Source organism: Arachis ipaensis, chromosome B10 (assembly GCF_059453495.1).
Source record: "Arachis ipaensis isolate K30076 ecotype BB chromosome B10, ASM5945349v1, whole genome shotgun sequence".
NCBI classification, from domain to species: Eukaryota; Viridiplantae; Streptophyta; class Magnoliopsida; order Fabales; family Fabaceae; genus Arachis; species Arachis ipaensis.
Genome location: NC_142435.1, coordinates 134,840,904 through 134,862,692, shown reverse-complemented (window position 1 = coordinate 134,862,692; position 21,789 = coordinate 134,840,904). Strand labels below are relative to the sequence as shown.

At 37.8% G+C, this 21,789-nt stretch overlaps 3 protein-coding genes, 1 non-coding gene and 1 pseudogene across 8 annotated transcripts; 1 reads left to right on the top strand and 4 right to left on the bottom strand.

Moving 5' to 3' along the window:
* Positions 1 to 51: 51 nt before the first annotated feature.
* CDC48B (cell division cycle 48B) lies at positions 52 to 6,913 on the top strand. 5 transcript variants are annotated; one of them, XM_088483539.1, is made up of 13 exons: positions 52 to 134; positions 697 to 839; positions 919 to 963; positions 1,390 to 1,445; positions 1,535 to 1,684; positions 2,290 to 2,391; positions 2,645 to 2,744; positions 3,553 to 3,834; positions 3,908 to 4,077; positions 4,907 to 5,035; positions 5,452 to 5,539; positions 5,947 to 6,024; positions 6,266 to 6,913. In XM_088483539.1, exons 2-13 carry the CDS (start codon positions 705 to 707, stop codon positions 6,734 to 6,736), a joined length of 1,806 nt encoding a protein of 601 aa, XP_088339665.1. In that variant the 5' UTR covers positions 52 to 134; positions 697 to 704; the 3' UTR covers positions 6,737 to 6,913. The 5 variants fall into 5 exon arrangements, with proteins under 5 accessions (XP_088339665.1, XP_088339662.1, XP_088339670.1 ...); XM_088483536.1 differs by having other exon boundaries at positions 2,287 to 2,391; XM_088483544.1 differs by having other exon boundaries at positions 62 to 134; positions 2,287 to 2,391; positions 2,641 to 2,744.
* A 422-nt stretch (positions 6,914 to 7,335) lies between these two features.
* Positions 7,336 to 7,407, bottom strand: TRNAD-GUC (transfer RNA aspartic acid (anticodon GUC)). Its single transcript has one exon. It is a non-coding gene; the product is annotated as a tRNA-Asp (tRNA).
* Positions 7,408 to 8,032: 625 nt separating this feature from the next.
* On the bottom strand, positions 8,033 to 12,343 carry LOC107622689 (uncharacterized). Its single transcript, XM_016324670.3, has 5 exons — positions 12,169 to 12,343; positions 10,856 to 12,048; positions 10,218 to 10,354; positions 8,911 to 9,797; positions 8,033 to 8,394 (listed from the first exon to the last, which is right to left on the bottom strand). Exons 2-4 carry the CDS (start codon positions 11,488 to 11,490, stop codon positions 8,926 to 8,928), a joined length of 1,644 nt encoding a protein of 547 aa, XP_016180156.1. The 5' UTR covers positions 11,491 to 12,048; positions 12,169 to 12,343; the 3' UTR covers positions 8,033 to 8,394; positions 8,911 to 8,925.
* An 865-nt stretch (positions 12,344 to 13,208) lies between these two features.
* LOC148581811 (uncharacterized) lies at positions 13,209 to 13,887 on the bottom strand (annotated as a pseudogene).
* Positions 13,888 to 13,903: 16 nt separating this feature from the next.
* LOC110268480 (serine/threonine-protein phosphatase 7 long form homolog) lies at positions 13,904 to 15,729 on the bottom strand. Its single transcript, XM_088493918.1, has 4 exons — positions 15,661 to 15,729; positions 14,462 to 15,376; positions 14,083 to 14,364; positions 13,904 to 13,996 (listed from the first exon to the last, which is right to left on the bottom strand). The coding sequence occupies exons 1-4, from the start codon at positions 15,727 to 15,729 to the stop codon at positions 13,904 to 13,906; spliced, it is 1,359 nt and encodes a 452-aa protein (XP_088350044.1).
* Between the last annotated feature and the right edge of the window lie 6,060 nt (positions 15,730 to 21,789).

The window sequence follows — 21,789 nt, the reverse complement described above, 5'->3', positions numbered from 1 at the left end:
TTAATGTTAATAAATCAAATGTCATAACCCCTCTTCTTCGTTATCAAAACACAAAACCCTCGCGCGCTTTCTGTTTCATTTCGCGGCGGCGCTCTATTCCTCTCTCGCTTTCTCTGCGTATTCTGGTCAATCTGGTGAGCCGTTTTTATTTCTTTCATATTTACTTTTTTTTTTTTTTAAATTAGTTGATTGGTGTTGGTAAATATGTAGAAGAAGAATCAGAAAAGTTGGGAGGGAAGAATAATTTTGGGTATAAGAATGAAGGAACTATGACTGCATAACCAAGGAAGTGAAAAAAGATTTCTTTTAAAAGCTTTGTTGTGGGGCTCTTTTTGGTCAGAAGAGAACGTTTTCTGTGTGCGTCAAAGGTTATAAGTCTAAGGCAGAATAATGGTAAGGAAAAAAAAAAAAGAATAAAAATGAAAATTTGATGATGTGAATTTAGTGTGTGTAAGGTATTGTAATGTGACAGCCTTTTCTTTTTTCTGCTGAGATGAAAAATGGACCTTTGAATTGAATTGAATTTGTTGAGAATTCTAGGATTTTTTCGGTGGAAATATATGCCTAACTAATTTAGTCCACAATTAGTTGATAATTGGTGAAAATACTGATACCTAACTAAATTGCTGTGTGAAATTTTCATATATTTTCAACTTTGATGCCCCTACCCTAAATTGTTAATATTTGTTGACATAGTTTCTGAGATGGAAAGCAGCAGCAACAACCAGTGGAGTGCTGAGGAAGCCATTGGTGGCAATGCCCAACCTCTTCAAGCACTCAGAGAAATCATCATCTTCCCGCGCCTATTTTCTCGACAAGCGCAGAGCCTTGGCCTCAAAGTTCACTTCTTTTCATTTCCCTCCTTTATTCACAGTTTTCTTTTCTTTTCTTTTTTCTAACCACCAACGACATTCTCAGTGGCCACGGGGATTGCTGCTCTATGGCCCACCAGGCACTGGAAAGGTAAAAAAAAAAAAATCCATGAGACATTTATTGATTCTACAACTTGGATTTGAGTTTGTGAGAGCTCTATTGATATTAATAATAGATATTGTTTCTTCCTTCTTTTGTGTGATCTATTGTTGACAGAGTTTGCTATGAAAATTGGAAAAGAGTGTTTATAGTTTGAGCCAGTGAATTACTTTCTTCCGTTGGATTTTCTCTCTAGTTTATATGAGCAACGGTTTCAGTTTGGGGGTTTTCTAATTTAAACTTTATTCTAGTTTGTTGCATCTATCTTTTGTCAGGGACTACTTCGGTGTAAATAACATGTTTTTGCCATGTCCTAATATAATGTGGTTGCGCTATAAGTCAAACTTAGCATTTTGCTTTGCATGATAAATTTAGAATTTGCTATTTATATATGCCTGAATGTGTGCCCAATTGCAGACGAGTTTGGTTCGAGCAGTGGTTCGGGAATGTGGGGCGCATTTGAAAATTATTAGGTACCTGTCTTGGATTTACAGGTTCGTGGGTTTTGGTATCAAAATTCTTTGATCTGAGTTGGTTGCTTGTCTGTTTATGTCCTCTGCAGTCCGCACATGGTGCACAGAGCACATGCCGGTGAAAGTGAGAAAATTCTCCGAGAGGCTTTTGCTGAGGCAGCATCTCAAGTAGCTTTGGGCAAGTCATCAGTTATCTTTATAGATGAAATAGATGCACTCTGTCCCCGTCGAGATTCTAAGTATGTGACAGTTGACGACTTTTGTGATGAATATTACTGTGATTTGTCTTAGGTCTTACTTCATTTAAAGATCAATTTACTATTGAATGCAATATTATATGATACTGGATTTTAACAGTGAACTCTTGAGTCTATTTATAGTATATGTCCATTGAATTCGTTATTATCTTTTAGCTAGTCGTGATTTTTTTTTCAGTCAGTTATATATTGCCCCAATTTTTTACATTGATGTGAGTTAGAATGATATATTTTTGTTCTGTAGAATAGTTAACTAGTTCATAAATTTCATTTTGATACCATTTGAATGATGAAACTATACTTCTTTCTCTAAGTCTTTATCAATCACTATGTTTTAATTTCCTTTCTTCTCTTTTTGTAATCAATGGGGCACAGCAATTTTTCCCCATATGAATGGCTCATTGTGTATTTTGATTTCAATTAGTTTGATTAAGACTTTTACTATGTTGACTAGATAAAATTTTAAGATCCTGAAATATTATGAATGAAATATGTAGTACTGTTTCTTTAGTGAATTCTTTTGAATATATAAAGATATATGTGGGAAGCTTATTGAGGCCATTAATCAAATTGTCTACATGCAGAAGGGAGCAAGATGTCCGAGTTGCCTCACAACTCTTTACACTCATGGACTCTAATAAACCCACGTCTTCTACAGCAGGAGTCGTTGTGGTTGCATCAACTAACAGGTTGTCTTTCATCTTCCAGTAGATTATTTATTATTTCATGAAAATGAAAATTGAATTATATCAGAAGGAAAAGAACTAAAGAAGAAACAGAAATTACAGGGGATGCATGTATATTATTAAGAGTGGTTTTCAGTCATGTGATAGTTTTTCATATCTTTGATTCTCTATTCTCTGCTTTTTTGGTGCTTAGTTGCTGGTTATTTATTCACTTTCTCTCCATTGAATTTGGTGTGTCTGGTTTCTGCATAGACAGAGTGGATGCAATTGACCCCGCTCTAAGAAGATCCGGACGTTTTGATGCTGAAATTGAAGTTACTGTTCCAAATGAAGAAGATCGCTTTCAAATTCTTAAGGTAATTGTTAGAGACAGGAAACATTTATGCACTATTAAGATGATTTGGGAATTCATGAGGGATATATTAATAGATATAAAACCATTCATGACTCGTTAGCTGCCACCTGAGTCCTTATGGAATTTCTTTGGTGACTGTTGGGTGTGCTCTATACCTTAGTAGTTCAATCAGTTCCGGTTTAGTGTTGAGTGGTTTTACTGGTCTCAGGAAAAAGGAAGAAAGCGATTTTTTTGTCAAAATGTGCTATATATGCTTGTTTTTAGAGTATTTGTTTGGACCATTATTCTCATAACTTAAACAATATTTTCTTAAAGAAGCAGGTTTTGTGGGACAAGGTTTGGTGTTTGGCCCTTCTTGAGGGATCTGAAAGCGCATGATCTCTTTCTGGAGGAATTTGTCTCTTTGATATGTTGAAAGATTGGAAAGATATATTTTATTGACAGCTTTATTCTTTATCGTGGTGTTCTTGGAAATATTTTCTCTTGTCCAACCTAGCTTTTGGTATGGATATTCTTTGCATCTTGATAAACTTAATGTAATCATATAATAAAAAATGTAATATTAAAAAAAAAAGGGGGGGGGGGGGGGGAGTCTCCTGCCAACTTAAACATTTGGGATGGTTTGGTTGTGGATAATAATGTTACTCTTCATTCTTTTTCCTGGTAACTATAGTTTCTAACACCAATTACTTAGCAAGAAAGCAATCCTTCAGTTTGCCTTCTATCATTATGCTTGCTACCTAGAATTCTTGTTTGGTAAGTATTTCAGAGCATGAATATATTTGTTCTTTATTTTTACTTTTTTCCAGCTGTATACAAAAAAGATTCCATTGGATCCCAATGTTAACATAAAAATCATTGCTGCATCATGCAATGGATATGTTGGAGCTGATTTGGAGGCATTGTGTCGTGAAGCTACCATGTTTGCAATTAAAAGGTCAAATACAAATGAAGATGCTATTAATTTCAGTTTAACAATGGAAGATTGGCAAAACGCAAGGTCCATTGTTGGTCCAAGTATAACAAGAGGTGTTACTGTTGAAGTTCCCAAAGTGACTTGGGAAGACATTGGGGGATTAAAAGATTTGAAGGTTTGTAAACTTAACATTTGATTTTACATTGAGAAACTCAAGATTATTCATGTTTATAATTATCCTTGTGCAGAAAAAACTTCAGCAAGCTGTCGAATGGCCTATTAAGCATTCTGATGCATTTTCAAGATTGGGAATATCTCCCGTACGTGGAATTCTTCTCCATGGACCTCCAGGATGCTCAAAAACAACCCTTGCTAAAGCTGCTGCTCATGCTGCCCAAGCTTCTTTCTTTTCTTTGAGGTTTGAATAATTTAATTTTCTACATAGGGTTTATCCTTGTGGTATTCAGTATATAAGTCTTGGATTGATTATTACTTAATTTTATGCCTAAGAAGGAATGATTTTCTCTTCCTCTCCTTAGGAATCACAATATCAGAGTGTCATTTCAGGAAAAAAACCACAAATCTCCTTGTGTAGGGACATGTTATTGTCATGATGCTTGACAAATTCCACACACAAGTTGTTCATATATTCTCCCAAATATGATGCTGTCGTTTTCAGCTTGAGAATCTAAATTATGCTAGCATACTTGTTTTCCTAGAAGACTTGTATAATCATGCTTGCCTTGCGAAAGTGATAACTTTGGTTTGAAATCCAACAAAATAAGTTTGGCTGAAATATATTTTTCCTCTGGATTTCCATTGCTGGGGTCAGTTACACCCACTTGTTGTTAAGAACTTAAACTGAACAATCCTAGTTTTGAGGCCAAACAAGAGTGTGCCATGCTCTGAGGTAAGAAACACATATTTTATGTCAAATATATATTCTTTCATAAATGAATAAAGTAATCCAACCATATATTTGGCTGTTATTTTCGAAACGGAAATGTTTGATGACCAAAAACAGTCAAAACTTGTCTTATTTAGCATTCATTAATTATTGTAACAATTAATGAATCATAAATAAGGTAAGTTCTGGCTTCTTTTTTTTTTGTCTCTCTACCATTACTGTTTTGGAAATATGTTGCAGTTCTACAACATCCTTATCTCTGATTTCAGTTATGGAAATACCATCTTAACTCTGATTTCCAAATTATGGACAAATTTTGAAGTAAAAAATGCTGAACTAGTGGTGCAGAATTGTATTCAATGTATGTTGGAGAGGGGGAAGCTCTGCTCCGTAACACATTTCAGAGAGCCCGACTCGCGGCACCCAGTATAATATTCTTTGATGAGGCTGATGTTGTAGCTACAAAACGGTAAGTAACCATTTTTTTTTGTATGAGGATTAAATGCATGTGGGAGGTCATGCAAAGAATCATTGACATGTTTCCATGCATCTTATTCTGAAATCATATCATAATCAATTTTAAATTGTTTTGGCTGAAAGAAAATGTTGCTCTGCACAAATTTGTTATGCTGAACCAGCTCCTCTGAGGTGGATCTCAGTGATCAGCCCCATTGCATTTAACATCTACCCTCCTGTAATGTTGATTGCATTGAACTCTAAAATGTTTTTGCGTTTTGGTATGTTTTATGTTTAACATTTGGTGCTTTTAAAGCTCAATATTGGATTTAACATCTACCACCCTGTACAAAAAATTTGTTTGGTTTCTCTTTTGTTATGCTTATAGTGCATAATGAGTTATTTTCGTAATTTATCTCCTAATTGCAGAGGTGATAGTTCAAGCAATAGTGCGACAGTTGGTGAGAGGCTTTTATCCACTTTGTTGACTGAGATTGATGGCTTAGAAGAAGCTAAAGTAAGTTTACCATATGTCTCGTTGCTGTTGGCTATAGGGAGGACATTTTAGTCTCACACTTGTATTTCTTTTTTTTTTTTTTAATTTAAATATTCTTTTTATACCTTAGATTCTTTTATCAAAATGATAATAAATAAAAAAATAAAAAAAGAAAGCTCGATGCTCAAGGATCCTGAGTTAGCAAGTACAGGAAACGGGATGCACCCAAAGGGTATAATGTAGGCAATTTAACATGATAATGGCATCAATAATTGATTTCTCGGTTTGAATCTGTGAGCTTGAAGTCACAAAAACAACTTAACTGTTTCAAATTAAATAAAAAAAAGAAGTAAGCATAAGACTGGATTCAAGAAATTGGTAGTAAGCGCATTTCCATTTAAGTATATCTCTGTAATTTCTGTTTCCAGGGAATTCTTGTTCTGGCAGCAACAAATCGCCCTTACGCGATTGACGCTGCACTCATGCGTCCAGGACGTTTTGATCTGGTATGAGGTTGTATTTAGAATCGTATTTGTACCATTACAATTAAACTCATGTCTGTAGCTGAATCATACACAGTTGGAAGATACAAGCGTGTGTACAATGCAAAATGATGAAAGAATTTCATGAAATCAGCAACTTTACTTCATTAAAAAAAAAAAGTATTCTCAAACTGTTGACACTGATAGCAACTTGAAAAGGGTTGTCAAGATATTCTCTCATTGATTCATGTATCTGCAATGGCAGGTTCTTTATGTGCCACCGCCTGATTTGGAGGCTCGATATGAGATACTTTGTGTCCATACGCGTAATATGAAAACCGCGAGTGACGTCAATCTCAGACTACTAGCAGAAGACACTGAACTCTTTACAGGAGCTGAACTGGAGGGGTTATGCAGGGAAGCTGGAATTGTGGCTCTAAGGGAAGACATATCCGCCACCGTTGTATGCGATCGTCATTTCCAGATAGTGAAAGATTCTGTAAACCCAGCACTAACAAAAGCTGAAATTGATTCATACTCATCTTTTATGAAGACCTCATCTCAAGCTTTTCCTAAACATTTTGATTCAGATATGGAATTAGATAGGAGCAAAAAGAATGGGTTCAATCCTATGTCTTTGGTTAAAATTAGTGTTGCCAGTTTTGTATTACTTGCTGCTGCTAAATACTATAACATAGGTGGAGACCAAATTGTACCTCATACACCAATGACCTGAAGAACAGTACTTGCAAGCTCATGTAGTTTATTAACAAATTTATGTTTCTTTGTTATTTCTAAGGTTAAATTTTATTGTATTTTTGGCTTTTACCGAAAATTGTATATGACAATGTCTCATAATACAAGTGTTACCGATATTAATGGAATATACTTTTTGGTGTACGATCATTCAAAACATTATCTAAAAAGATTATTTAACATTGTTATAGTTATTCCAACCAAAAACTCCGACAAATGCACGTGCCTCAATTTTAAGTATTATATTTGCAACAGGAGGGCTATTTTTTTTTAATTTGAGATTGATCAATTGAAATAGGAGTATCATTTTCTCTCATGGTAGAATGTAATATCAACATGAACATTTGATAATACAACCCATAAACTAGAGGTATAACTAATAATCTGTATTTTTCATTTGTGGTGTAGTAATTTATTTATTTATTTTGGTAAAAGTAATTTATTTTTTTTTAATAGCATAGATGTCGGCCATGTTATGCTACCGAAACCTAATTATTGCTGGAGGAGTCCATTACAATTTAGTTTACGCTCGTAAAATGTCCCCAAAAAAAGCCCAAAGCCTTGGAATATAAAAAAGCGCGCCGTTGCCGGGGATCGAACCCGGGTCACCCGCGTGACAGGCGGGAATACTCACCACTATACTACAACGACTTTGATGTTTCATAGACAATTTAAATAATATATCTATTTTATAAAGTAAATGAATGCTTCGCATTTGTCCTTTCTCATTTTATTTTATCTAGCCGTGCCTTTGTCAACCGACAGAAACTACCTTGATAAAATTATTGCTGAACATTGACATAGAATATATACCATTCTTTCCCTATAATAATACAATAAAACTCTTTCACAAGATTTGAACTCAACTATGTTTAAAGGAAACAACTATTGATCCTTTTGAACTGAATAGTGTCTAGTTGTGTGTAAGAAACTTTCTTCAGATTTTTCCAATTAGATGTTCATGGTTAGCATTATTGCTTGGCTTAAAGAAAACAAGATGATGACTCATTGTTTTTTGTTTTTTTCCTCCCTCTCTGCTTGATTCTAGTGACTAGTGCTTTATTTGGAAAATGAATCCTCTCAATGTGTGATCTCACACCATACAAAATCAATTTAAGAAAAAAAAAATTTGAAATATTTCCACTTTATTTTATGACCATCATTGTAATGGACTTATGGCTAAGGTGGTGTTTATTTGTTCTCTCAACATAATAAAAACACAAACTCATACATAGATATCCATGAATACATATAATTTGTTTGACTGCAAAAACACTAATAGAGAAATACACACCTTTATCATTAAAAACCAATTTTACATCTATTGTGTGTCGTTATGTGTCCACCTAATGTCACTACTAAGAGCAAAAATTAGATTCATACAGAAACTAATACTCATGAAGAAATTCAAGTGTGCCTGGATTGAGAAGGCACACTTTAATTTGATACATCTCAGGCTTCTTTGGTTTATTTATTACATATTCACATTGTTATTAGATACATATATATATATATTTTTTTCAGACTGAGAAGGACTATTCTGTCCAAATAAATAGTTGAGTTATGGTAGGCACTTGCACTGCCATTGCTGTCTTTCTGTGTCTTTGATCACATGCTGCACAATCACAACTTTGTCTCCTGTATCAATATTTAGTTAAGATATTCAGAATGCATGGAAACAGCAAAATCTATATTCTCATTGCATGTTTCTATAAAAATTAGCTTAATTTTTTTTTAAATCAGGATTTTGTTTTTCAAAAACTGATCTGATTATTTTTTGAAAAACAATTAAAATTAGCCAGAGATATCTAATGGTTCTGACTTCTGAGTGGTACTCCCTTGGTCCGTTTTGAAGTGTCATTTCTGGAATGTATTTCGATTCTATCTAATACATACCAGAAATGACACTTAAGGTAGACGGAGTGAGCAACACATTTTCCGTTCGAGAATCAACTTATCAATGAGCTCAATAACATGAGACTTTATTCCCCTTAAAAGAATAAAAATGATTGATTTGGTTTGGAAGAAACATGATCTTAAGCTATTAAGTAGTGAATATGAGCTATGCCAAGTTGCATTTTCGCCGGCAGTTAACTGCTAAAGTATACTGCATAGAGAGACAATTCAACGATCAATATGAAAGGGGAAAAGTACCTTCTTGAAAGGAACTTAAGTAATCCGGAGAGAGACCGATGAATCATTTTCTTGCTTCACCTGCAAGGATTGTCTCTCACTCTCAACTCGCTGAAGCTGCGAAGACAGTTGAAGCAAGTCGATAGTCGGGACATCATCACATGAGAGACGATCTTTCACATTCACGAAATCTGAACCATGGAATATTCCATCTGCCATTTCAAAGTTGACAATGTCATTGGTGTCAGATATCAGCACAGAGCTAAGAGGACTTCCATCTGCAGGATTCAACTCGGATGGAAACCTATCGGAGACTCCACTCGAAGCTTGCGAAGTTATTCCTATCATCTTTTCAGAGACCTGGCTCATGGCATAATGGCTACTGCTATGGCTGCTCCGAATGACCATTGATCGAGCCATGGGAATTCCAGATGACTGGCTTGAAGAGTTTTGTGATTGAGATGACAGAAGAGAGAGAGCACAACCAGAGTCTGAAATTCCCGATAGTCCTTGAACAGCCGATTCTGTATCGAAAACATTGAAGTCCTCACCTCCTATGGACGTGTCCTGGAATAATGATTGTGACCCCGAGTTCGGGCCTCCTATGGCAGGTGGATATGAGCTATTATTTTCACAGAAGATGCTACCCCCAGCAGATGTAGCATCATTATTTTCATGAAGAAAGGGAAATTGCTTCTCATTATATGAAGGAAACAGAGGTCGTGACTGAGGGTGTCCATTAGAGATAGGAACAGAAGAAAGATGCCTAAAACCAGAGCCGTCTTCGGTTTTTATAGGTCTCCACCAGTCACCTGTTCCATATCTCTCAGAAGATAAGGCCCCAGCGGGGAGTATCTCTTGGCAGATGAAAGATGCTGATGTTAGCATGTTTCCCTGGAATCTGCTTTCTGCAAAAGCACCACAGGATCTCTAAGAAATTTACAAATCAAGTAAATTTAAGAATAAAAGATGACTGCGGAATTAAAGAAAAGGTTAGGATAGAGAATTAGTTATCGAAAATGTCACGAGCCAGATTTTGGTTATGAACAACTCAAAGAAAATGAAGCAGCTCATTAGTCAATATAGAAAATTAAGATCGTAGTATCAGATAGAAACTTGGGAAACCTTAGCCTACATTTCCTTAATAGTGAACCAAGGTTTACTCATTTTTTCTTTTTCACTGAATGGACATATTAGAGAAAGCTGTTGAAAAGGCAAAATATGAATTAATAAAGTAATCAATGAATATGCATGCAGAAATAGGAAGGTTAATGTTAGAGAGGGAGAAAAGTGTTCTTATAATGAAGGAATCCAGAACATGTTATTACCACCATATGGCTGAAGCAACCTCCCAGGCTTTCCAGAGTGTATACCAACTTGTGGTTTTCTCCGCCGCTCGTTATGGCCTGCAAGGCGTTTACGACAGCTACGCTTACCATCATCAAATTCAGCCAGCAAATGAAACCTGGATAGTAAGCTAAACATTACAGGAGCGCTATATATCATAATATTAAAGCTTCTTATTTCAAAACTTTGTCCTTTTTTAGAAAACTCAAAGCAGAAATTTTGGCAAAGGAGAAGTTATGCAGCAATTTTCATGGATGCGAATTATGTGTACAATTGCACACAAATCTCATCCATTAAAGTTTCTCCCCCAATTTTACCAACATACAAAACTCACCCCTAGTAAGAATATTCATAGAGTGTGGTTTCTTCCTTTTCAGAAAACAAAGTAGCACCTAAATTGGACTATAAGACAATTGGTGAGAACCAATCCCCATTTTTATTTCCCTCCAAATAATAATGCAGATTTGAAGAACATAGCTAAAGACAGGAAGAGAATTTGGATGAAAAGCTAAAAAGAGCAGATAAAAGCTTCTTAAACACACATGACATGTAATTAGGAGACAAAAAAGAGCCAACAAATTCAAAAGATGTAAAAGAAAGAAAAGCTTGACCAGCCTACCTACTACATTGCTGACAAAACCTTTGTTCAATACCATTGACAATAACTTTGGAAGTCTTGGAATGAACCTCACAAACTTTGTGCCTCTTATGGTAGTCCTTGCAACCACTCAGATCCTTGTTGCATCCATAGACCTGGCAGTATGCTGTCTGAGAGTGAATCCCAGAAGCTCGAACCCTCTTCGGCGGCGTGGACGACTCCGATGACGACAAAATAGGGGCCCCTTTGGAGAATGCTGGCACCACCACACCAACATCACCATGATCAGGAAACCTACCAAGCTTCAAGTCAATAAGTGAATCACAGCCACCACCATTAGAGTCCCCCAAAGAGGCTGAAATCTTGGAATTGAAATCATCTCTTGAAGAGAATGCGTTTGGGGTAGCCATAGCAGGGTCATTATCAATCTTTCTGCTATGAACACTACTAATTGGATTAGGATCTTGGGGCAATTGTTTCATCCCTGGGAACCCCAATTCCTCAAAACCTTGATTCTCAATGGAAAAACCACCTGGGGTTTTCAGTTCCCAACCCAAGAAGGAACCTTTGCTGTTCCTCCCAACACTGTTGGGAGGGGAAATCGCATCGTTTGAGACATAACCCTTCTCTTCAGAAACATAACTCCAAGACTCCATAACATGAATAAGCACACAGCCACACACACACACACACACAGAGGCAATTACACAAACACAAAGAGTGCAAGAATCAGAGTGCAAGTATAACCACCTCAATTGATGCAGTTAAAAACACTGTAACAGACTCTGACTCAAACTCAAAACAGAAACAAAAGAAAAAAAAAAAGTCTCAACTTGCAATAGCTACTACTTCAGCAGTGGAGTAAAGTTAACAAAAAGAAGGAACACCATTGAAGAGCCTTCAAAAAGAACAAAACACAAGTAAGTAATAGTTACTACTGTCTATAATACTATTATCCCTACTGAAGCTGAAGCAAGACCCTTTTTTTTAATTATTTTTTGCAATCAGTGAGACAATAATTATGAGAAAAAGATTAAAGGGGAAAAGGAAAAAAAGAAAGAAAGAGAGTAGAAAAGAAGTGTCAGAAGGGAGCACGTGAAATGGAAAATGGGTTAAGATAATGAATGTGAAGAGTGTGTCAGGTGAAGACAGAGGACTCAATGGAGGCAAAAACACAATCCATGGAGATTCATTCATATATAATCAATCAAAGCCTGTTTCATAAAGAAAATAAAGTATGGTAAGCTATTATTATTGATAAATAATCTTCAAAAAGCTTAACCAAATAATAATAACAATAATATCAGAGAGAAGAAAGGGAGAGACTTTTTTACCAGTGGTGGTGTTGTACTTGAAGAAGAAGAAGAAGAAGAAGAAGTGAGATAATGATTATGGTGATGATGCAAACTCAAAGTGAAAAGAGACTCTTTGAATGAATAAATGAATGAATGAATGCTTTGTTTCCCAAATTCCATGAAAAAAAAGATTATTTTTAAAGAGCTTTTGTTTGTTTCTTGTTAGCTGGAGAGAGAGACAGAGGGGGGGGGGGGTCATAAGGGCAAAATTGTCATTATGTAAATTTAAATTGTGTGTTAGTTTGTGTTTTTATTTTAAATATTTTTGTTTTTAAGATTTTATAAAAAAAATTATTTTTTTCTATTTTCTCTTTATTTTCATAAAATTTAAAAAAAACACTTACTTATAATTTATAACATGTGTTATCATCAAACAAATAAAAATTAATTTAATTTTTAATTATATTTGTTGGAGATTAATTTATAAAAAATAATCTTTCAATAATAAATTGAGGGCAATTTACGCAAATAAAATGATTGAAGAAAACGTTTACGCAAATACAATATTGGCAATTTTTAGACGCAAATGCAACAAACGCAACTATATATAATCCGCTACACCCTGCAGCGGAACTTAATTGCACGTAATCCGTTACAGGGTATCGCGGATTATGTTGAGGGCGGGGTTACTCATAAACCGCAACACCCTGTAGCGGTTTATGACCAAATGGCGTTTCTGCATAATCCGCTACACCATGTAGCGGATTATGAGTATAGTGGTGTTTATATGTTAGGGTTTAAAACCCATGATACAAAATGCACGAATTGATACAAAATATAATCGTCATTCGCAGTAACTCGTACAAAAATAATACAGGTATAACTACATAACTAATACAAATATAACTGTCACAAGTCGTTAACCCTAACAGAAAATAAATAAGTCATAATTCATACATGGATAACTGTCGGAAATTAAGAGAATCGGACGCTACTGTTGGTCACCGTCAACATCATGGTCGCCTCCGAATGGACCAAGTAGGTGCGAGCCTGTGCCACATCGAGTTGGACACCTAACCCTAGCCGCTCGCCGATCTCCCGGCGGAGCCTCCTGTGCCCCAACTCCAAATGCAGATGGTGGCGACCCCCCATCCCGAACCAAGTGTCGTACGGGCTGCCTGCGGGCTCATTCAAGTCGACCGGAAGCTGGGTCTCAGGAACCTGGGTCTCAGGGACCAGGTTTTCAGGCGTATCCGCTGGCTGTGGCCTATACTCCGTAGGGTCTGAAGGGCCGCCTGGAATCGGGCTCTGGTACTGATGAACGTCGTCACCCCGTATGATCTCAGCAAAATCCGCATAGAACTGGGGTCTACCCAACTGATCGTCCAAATCCATGGTGAAAGAAGTGGTAGCAAGATCGGCTAACAGCTGTGTGCTACACCCATGTAGTACCTGAGAGCTAGATACGTGGGTAAAAGGTGTACCACCCATACTAGCCTCCGCGGTGCCACCAACATGAGTGTCTGTAGGGTGCCGACGGGACGATCCTGCCTCGTCATCGTGGTGGACGGGAGGTGCTCCTCCACCACGAGCAGCCCGTAGTCTAGCAGAAGATCGACGAAGGCGATGATCTGCCTGGCCTTCGTCATCACCACCAACCTGCTCCTCCTGCATCATGTCGTCTAGCCAGCGCCAGTCACGATCAGTGGCACGTGTACCGATGCGTCGTCTCCGCTCCAAACGTCTGTTATCCGGCATATCGAATGCTGGCACTCTAGTCGGCGCCTGCGACGACCCTCTGAGTATAGCATCGTCCGGAACCTGGGTCGGCCTGGGGTCGGCGAAAACAATCCCTGGTGACAGAATCCTATGTGCAACATGGTGCCACCAGTCCAGGTACTTAGGGGATGGACCAGGATCAGGAACTCTCTGGACACTCAACACAGAACGAACTCGCTCATCCCAATGCTGACGCCATGTCCTATAGTAAGTGGGAAACCATCTATCTCCACCCCTGCCGTCCTTACTATGAAGATACTCTATGTTGAGCACTGGCTCAGGCAAATGCTGTACGCCCCCTAGCTGTGGGAAGACCCTGTCTACCTGATGCCACTCAATAACTGCAAAGTAGATCAGGCTGGTGACAGCCCGCCATAACCGGATGTGCTCCTCGGTCAGTATCTCCGGATGGATGACTGCCAGTACGTCCAGTGAACCATAAGGCTCCCACACAATCTGATAGACAGGAGGCAAGGTCAGCATTATACCAATGTATACATATAAGTGTGAAAAAAAGAATTAAAATAACAACAAACAAAAATAAAATACTTACATCTCGATGAGTCAGTCGATCCAATGCCAGACGATACTGTATAATCCGCCGTTCCTTTCCATCAGAAGAGGACAAATATGTGGCCCATCTGAGTTGCAGAAATAGCACGTAAGTATGTAATTTCAAATATAGAACGTAATGAACTTGAAAGAAAGAATGAATTAAAGTATACCTGGATGCCAATGGAAAAGAGAAAGCATCAAAACCCGGCGGCCTCAGCGTGGGGAACCGCCAAAAGATCCATGACTGTAGCAACTGTAGGGGTCCAGCCAAGTTGGTGACGTTTCTGTTCGTCACCCTGCACATGCATCGGTACAGCCACGCCAATGCAGCGGCGCCCCAGCTATAGCTGCTCATATCATCAAGTCTCACCACAAAAGGCAACCAGCGAAGGTGGACTCGATTCGCACTCTTGTCCATGAACAGCTGTGTCGACAGAAGCATCATAATATACGCGCGTGCATATATGCGCACGGTCTCCTCCAAAGCATCCGCTGGTAACACCCTGAACCGTTCATGAAACCATGTGAAGTGGACTGTGTATAACTTTCTCTTATCCGGTGGCGGAAGCTCACCAAATAACTCCTCGAACCACTCCCATGCCAGTCTGACCCCCTCGATGTGCATGTGGAAGTCTATCATGCACCCGGAAACAGCCTGGCCATCCACGGGCAGCCCAAACTGGTATGCCACATCCTGGAGCGTGATAGTACACTTTCCGAATGGCATATGGAAAGTGTGGGTCTCAGGCCGCCACCTCTCGATAAATGCGCTGACCAGAGGTTCATCCAACCAGAACCAATACGCGTTCAGCCTAGCCAGGTGGTACAATCCAGCCCTCTCTAAGTAAGGTATGATCCTATCATGTAACGGCATATTCTGTTGCCTACGGACGCTATACACACATCGGGTTGGCTGCATTTTCAGAAATAAAGAACACCGGCTTAATTTCTAACAATAACATCACCAACCAAACTATAGCTTGTATTTCTAGTCTTAAGCTACTTGGGTTTTGAAATTACTAATTTACCTCTCTACCTTGACTATTAAATGTTAAATGTCAAAGTTTATATTTCAAATTTTCATTTTTAAACCAAAACCTAAACTAAGTCTCTATCTATCTAATTAATGAATTACTTCCTTAATATTGAATAAAATATACATTTATTAAAATAGTGTTTAGAAATACAGACACTTACCTCTGCATCGATGGTTCCGGCTACGTGAGCAACGCCGTCGAGCTGGTACAACCGCCGTTCATCCTCCATTCTTCCAAACTACTCAAGAATTTGAATTTTCTCTCCCTTCTCTCTACTTTCTCTCTCTAACTTTCTTTCCAAAATAACTCAAATGATTTCCGCTACAGCCTCACGCGGTATATATAGACACACCACTATACTCATAATCCGCTACAGGGTGTAGCGGATTATGCAGAAACGCCATTTGGTCATAAACCGCTACAGGGTGTAGCGGTTTATGAGTAACTCCGCCCTCAACGTAATCCGCGATAACCTGTAGCGGATTACGTGCAATTAAGTTCCGCTGCAGGGTGTAGCAGATTATATATAGTTGCGTTTGTTTCATTTGCGTCTGGAAATTGCCAATGTTGTATTTGCGTATACGTTCTCTTCAATCATTTTATATGTGTAAATTGCCCATAAATTGACATATGTGATTTTTATACAAAATATAAATCTTGTTGATTTACCATATCTAATTATGTTGGTTAACTTTATCTACCTAAAAATTAAAATTATCAAAATAATTTCTCAAATTTTGATATAGATGAAAAAAATGCTAAAAAATATTTGATAGCCATGGAAATGCTATTCTCTATCTATTTATTTTTGAATTTTGGACATTTAGTCTTGTAAATATTTTTTATTAATTGAATTTATCAATTAGAATAAAAAATCTCTTATTATATGAAAAAAAATCGCTTATAGATAGATGTTAATTTAATAATTATTGTTAATATTAGTTTAAGTGATATTACTGCCTCTTTTATAAGTCCAATAGGAAAAGCAATAGTTGGAGCTGTTCAAGAAAAAGTCAATAAAAAAGAAATAAGAAACAAGAACACTAAACTGAAATTAGTTCCTAAGTGAATGTAGGACTATATGAAAAAATAATTTATGCCATACTGAATCATATTTTTTAATAGTTAGTTATAGAGTATACGGGGAAAGAGATTCCTGCATAGTTTGTTAAGCAATTGGTGAAATATGGAGTCGTATACGAGAAGTTTCCATCCCTGACTCGAAGGAGGGGATTATCCATACTCCTTTCTTTTCCTTCTTTTACACTCTTTTACTAAATTCAATAATACACACTTCTATCCATTCTTGCTATTTTGTTGCATTATAATCACTTGATTTTGAAGACTAACATTTGATGCTTTTATTGAGAGTTTTCGCCATGGTGGATCCTGCTGAATCAGCCGCTCCCGGGAGGAGATTATTGCCCTTCAGTGTGACCAAATTGAGATCGGCAGTCATGTCAAAACTACCAACAATCGTGTAGTTGCAATGGAAGAATTGCTGCAAGAGATCTGTAGCTTACTGAAAGAGGCTCTGGAGATGAAATAGCCAAAGTTTGAGCCAGCTAGCCGTTCATTCATGCCGGAAAATGCCCTTCGTGTATCCGACAACAATCCACTTGTGAAAGGTATCAAGGATAAACTCCCTCTTTTTGATGGTGAAGGGGTTAATGAATAGGTGTTTAAAGTGTGAGAATACTTTGAATGGTATGATGTGCCCATGGACATGCATATGTGTGTGATTTCCTTCCACCTAACTGGCCCTGCATACACATGATATAGATGAGGGGTTAATAATAACATTTCATACAATTGGAACTCATTCTTAGATGCATTACAATTATATTTTGGGCAGAATTTGTTTTATGCCCCTAAAATAGTTTTGAAAGAATTGAAACAGACCACTATTGTTACTGAGTACCACAATTAATTTGAAGATTTATCTAATCAGGTCACAGATTTAAGTGAAAAATGGCTAATCTCTTTATTCACTGCTAGATTGCAAGACTATTTGAAATGTAAATTATTACTGACTAAACCAACTACATATGCTACTGCAGTGTAACTACCCAAACTACATGAATAAAAACACCAAACTACACAGAACAACTACAAAAGAATTTTATCCCTCCCCTCGACCATAAGCCAACAAAACAAAAATCTTACCATAAAAAAATATCAACCCCCCGTTAAGGTCCTTACCACCACCCATACCCCCTTTCAAGAGATTATATGTCTCTAAGATCAAGGCAAAGAAGGAGAATGGACTTAGTTAGTTGTTACTATTATGATGATAAGTTCTCACTCGGACACCGTTGTAAGTTGTCTTGTTATCTCCTACTTGGGAATGAGGACATGGAAGAGATTTTGAAAAGACCAAACCCATAGTTAGTGGAATCGGAGGAACCTATAAGCTCTGTTATGGTGCAGCTACTACAGCCGAAAATCAGTTTTAGTGCCATGGTGGGATAGTACCAGCCTACGACCTTTCGACTAAAAGGAACCTATAAGGGGCAAACCTTGATAGTGTTAATTGATGGAGTAGCACCTACGATTTTGTGAAGGCTAACATTGCTAAGAAATTGAAGTTACCAGTTCATCAAGTTACCTCGTTACAGGTGCTGGTGGGGAATGGAGATGAGATTGGGTACAAGGCCTAATGTGTGGGAATTTCTTTGGCAATGCAAGGATTTCAATTCACTGTAGACACATATTTTGGAGTTACAAGGAGTTGACTGGTTAATTGTGTCTTGGATATGTCACTACTCACTACAGGCTGCTTACTTTGGAGTTTACAATCGATGGCCTTCCTATTAAGTTGTAAGCAGAATGCTTGTTGCAATTCGAATGTCTCAGTAATCCAGAAGTTGGTTCACACAGAACCCGCTGCGACCTTCTATCATTTAAAGTTGCTCGAAGAAGGTGCAACTTGCGGGGAGGCGGCTGCCCAGCCCCCACAGGAGGTACAAGAGGTCCTCGATAGGTTTCAGGTGGTTTTTGAAAAGCTTAAACAGCTGCATCCACAGTGGGATGTTGCACACTTCTAATTCCACATCTGACCGCACGTGAGGAAGCCACTTGGGTTGATCTTTAAGAACTACAACTTATATTTTTAGAGATTGACCTTGAGGGCAAAGTCATTTTGGAAGAAAGGATGATTGTAAGCCTAAGTGATATTACTGCCTCTTCTACAAACCCAATAGAAAAAGCAATAGTTGCAGCTGTTCATGAGGAAAATGAGCCAGAAATGAGAAGTAATAACACTAGGCCCAAATCAGTTCCTAAGTGGACGCATGACTATGTGAAGAAATAGCTTATGCCACACTGAATAATATATATATATATATTGAAATATTAAAAGAAAATGACCTATACTTTTAAACAACAATTGTTTAGATAACATTTTTGCAAAAGAACTACACCTAAGAAAGTAATCAATAAAATAATAATCATCACTTCACTCCAAAAATTAATTATTTTTTTGAAGAGTGCTTATACTCCAAAAAAATTTAATTATTTTATTAATATTTATAATTTTATTAAAATTTTAATTAAGTATCTATAATTTAAAAATTTATAATTAAGTCCTTATATTAAATACACATTTATAATTAAATTTTTATTAGTTTTTCCTTTATAAAAAATACATAATTATTGTAAAATATGTGTTTTAATTTTTATATATCATATATAAAAACAAATATTCTAAAGAGCTTAAAAATCTAATTAAAAATTTTTATCTACAAAATTTAAATTATAACTTTTAAATTATAAAAATTTAATTAAAAATTTGATAAAATTATAAAAATCAAAAGAATAATTAGGCTTAAATAAAAAAAAAAAAGAGAAAAGCTAGACAATGAAAAATATTAATTCAAGTGTATTGTGGATAAATAGCATTTTCATTCGTTATTCCTCTATCGGCTACTTGGAAGAAGATTATTAAAGCTTATGATATTTTAAAGGAAGGAATTAGATGGAATGTGGGGAATATGCAACAATCTATTTGGTATGGATGTGTAAAAAAATTGGTTTCACTGAACTGAATTGAAACTAAATTGAAACCATAGTTTTTATGAAAATCAGTTTATTAAAAACCAGTTTTTATGGCTCAGTTTAGTTTTAAACCAAATAAAAATTAGTTTTATTTAAACTCTAAAATTAGTTTTTACATACTCTTTCTCTCTCTCCCTTCACTCTCTGTCTCCCCTTCTTCTCTTTCTCCTCTTTCTCCCCTCCTCTCTCCCTTCTCTCCCTTCTCTCTCTCTCTCTCTCTTTCTCTCTCTCTCCTTCTCTCTCTCCTCCTCCCCTCCCCTCTCTCTCTCTCTATCTCTCTCTCTCCCCTCCTCTTTCTCTCTCTCCTCTCTTTCTCTCTCTCCCTCCTTTCCCTATCTCTTCCCCTTTCTTTCTCTCTCTCCCCCTCCATCTCTCTTCGTCTCTCTCTTCCTCCTTCTCTCTCCTCCTCCCCTCCCTTCTCTCTCTCTCTCCCCCTTCTCTCTCTCACTCTCTCTCTCCTTTTCCTCTCTTCCCCTTCTCTCTCTCCTTTTTCTCTCTCTCTCTTCCTCTTTCTCCTTCTCTTCTCTCTCTCTCTCTCTCCCTCTTTTTCCTTTCTCTTTCCCTTTCTTTCTCTCTCTCTCCCCCCATCTCTCTTCGTCTCTCTCTCTCTCTCTCTTTATCCCTCTCTCTCTCCTCCCTTCTCTCTTCCTATCTCTCTCTCCCTCCTGTTCCTTACTCTCCCCTTTTCTTTCTCTCTCTCCTCTTCCTCCTCTCTCTCTCTTTCTCCTCTTTCTTCCCATCCTCTCTCTCTCCATTTCCTCTCCCTCTCTCTCCTTCTCTTTCCTTTTTCTCTCCTCTCCATCGCTCTCCTTCTCTCTCTCTCTCTCCCTCTCTCTTTCTCTCTCTTCCCCCTTTCTCTCTCTTTTTCTCTCCCCTTTTGTTTTTCTCTATCCTCTCTCTCTTCCTTCCTTTTCTCTTCCTCTTTTTCTCTCTCTCTCTCTCTCTCTCTCTCTCTCTCTCTTTCCTTTTTTCTCTTTCTCTTTCCTATTTCTCTCTCTCCCTTCCCTTCTTTCTCTTTCTTCTTCTCTTTCTTTCTTCTCCCTCCCCTCTCTCTCTCTCTTTCTTCTCGTTCTTCCCTTTCTATCTCTTTTTTCTCTTTCTCTCTCAACCTTCTCTCTCCCCCTCTTTTTTCCAAAACAAGAGAGAGAATGAGAGAAAGAGAAAAGAGAAAAAAGAGGAAAGAAGGATAGATAGAAAAAAGAGAGAGAGGAGGAGGAGGAGAGAGAGAAAGAGAGAGAAAAGAGGGGGAGAAATAGCGCAAGAAAGAGAGAAAGGGAAAGAAAGTGAGAGAGATAGAGAGAAAGAGAGAGGGAGAGAGAGAGGAGGGGAAGAGGGAAGGAGAGAGAGGAAGAGAGAGATAGAGAGGAAGAGGGATATGAGAGAGAGTGAGAGAAAGGGATAGAGGGAGAAAAGGGAGAGAGAAAGAAAGGGGAGGGGAAAAAGAGGGGCAGGGGAGAGAGATGAAGATAAAAAGAGAGAGGAGGAGATAGGGAAAAGGAAAAGGGAGAGAGAGAGAGAGAGAGAGAGAGAGAGAGAGAGAGAAAGAGAGGAGAAGGGGAGAAAGAAGGGGGGAGAGAGAGAGAGAAGAGAAAGAGTGACAGGGGAAAGAGAGAGAGAAAGGGAGAGAAGGTGAGAGAGAGAGAGAGAGAAAGGAGGGAGAGAGGGGGAGAGAAGAGGAGAAAGAGAGGAAGAGGGGAAGAAAATAGAAAAAGGGAGAGAAGGGAGAGAGAGAAAGAGAGAGAGAGAAGAGAGCGAGGGGGAGAAGTAGAGAGAGGGTAAGAAAGAGAATGTAAAATCTAATTTTATATATTTTAAGAGAGAGAGGGTAAGAAAGAGAGAGAGGAGGGGAGAGAAAAAGAGAAGAGGGAGAGAGAGAGAGAAGAAAATGGATAGGGGAGAGAGAGAATGAAAGAAAGGGATAGAGAGGGAGAGAGAGAGAGAGAGAGAGAAAAAGGAAAAGAGAGAGGAGGGAGAGAGAGGGAGAGAAGAAGAGAGAGAGAGGAAGAGGGAGAGAAGAAGAGAGAGGAGGGAGAGAGAGAGAGAAAGAAGGGAGAGAGATGGAGAGAAGAAGAGAGAGAGAGGGGGGAAAGAGGGAGAGAAGTAGGGAGAGAGAGAGGGAGAGGGGGAGAGAGAGAGGGAGAGGGAGAGAAGGGAGAGAGAGTAGGGAGAGAGAGAGAGAGGGAGAAAAGGAGAGAGAGAGAGAGAGGGAGAGAGAAAGTGTAACTAATTTTAT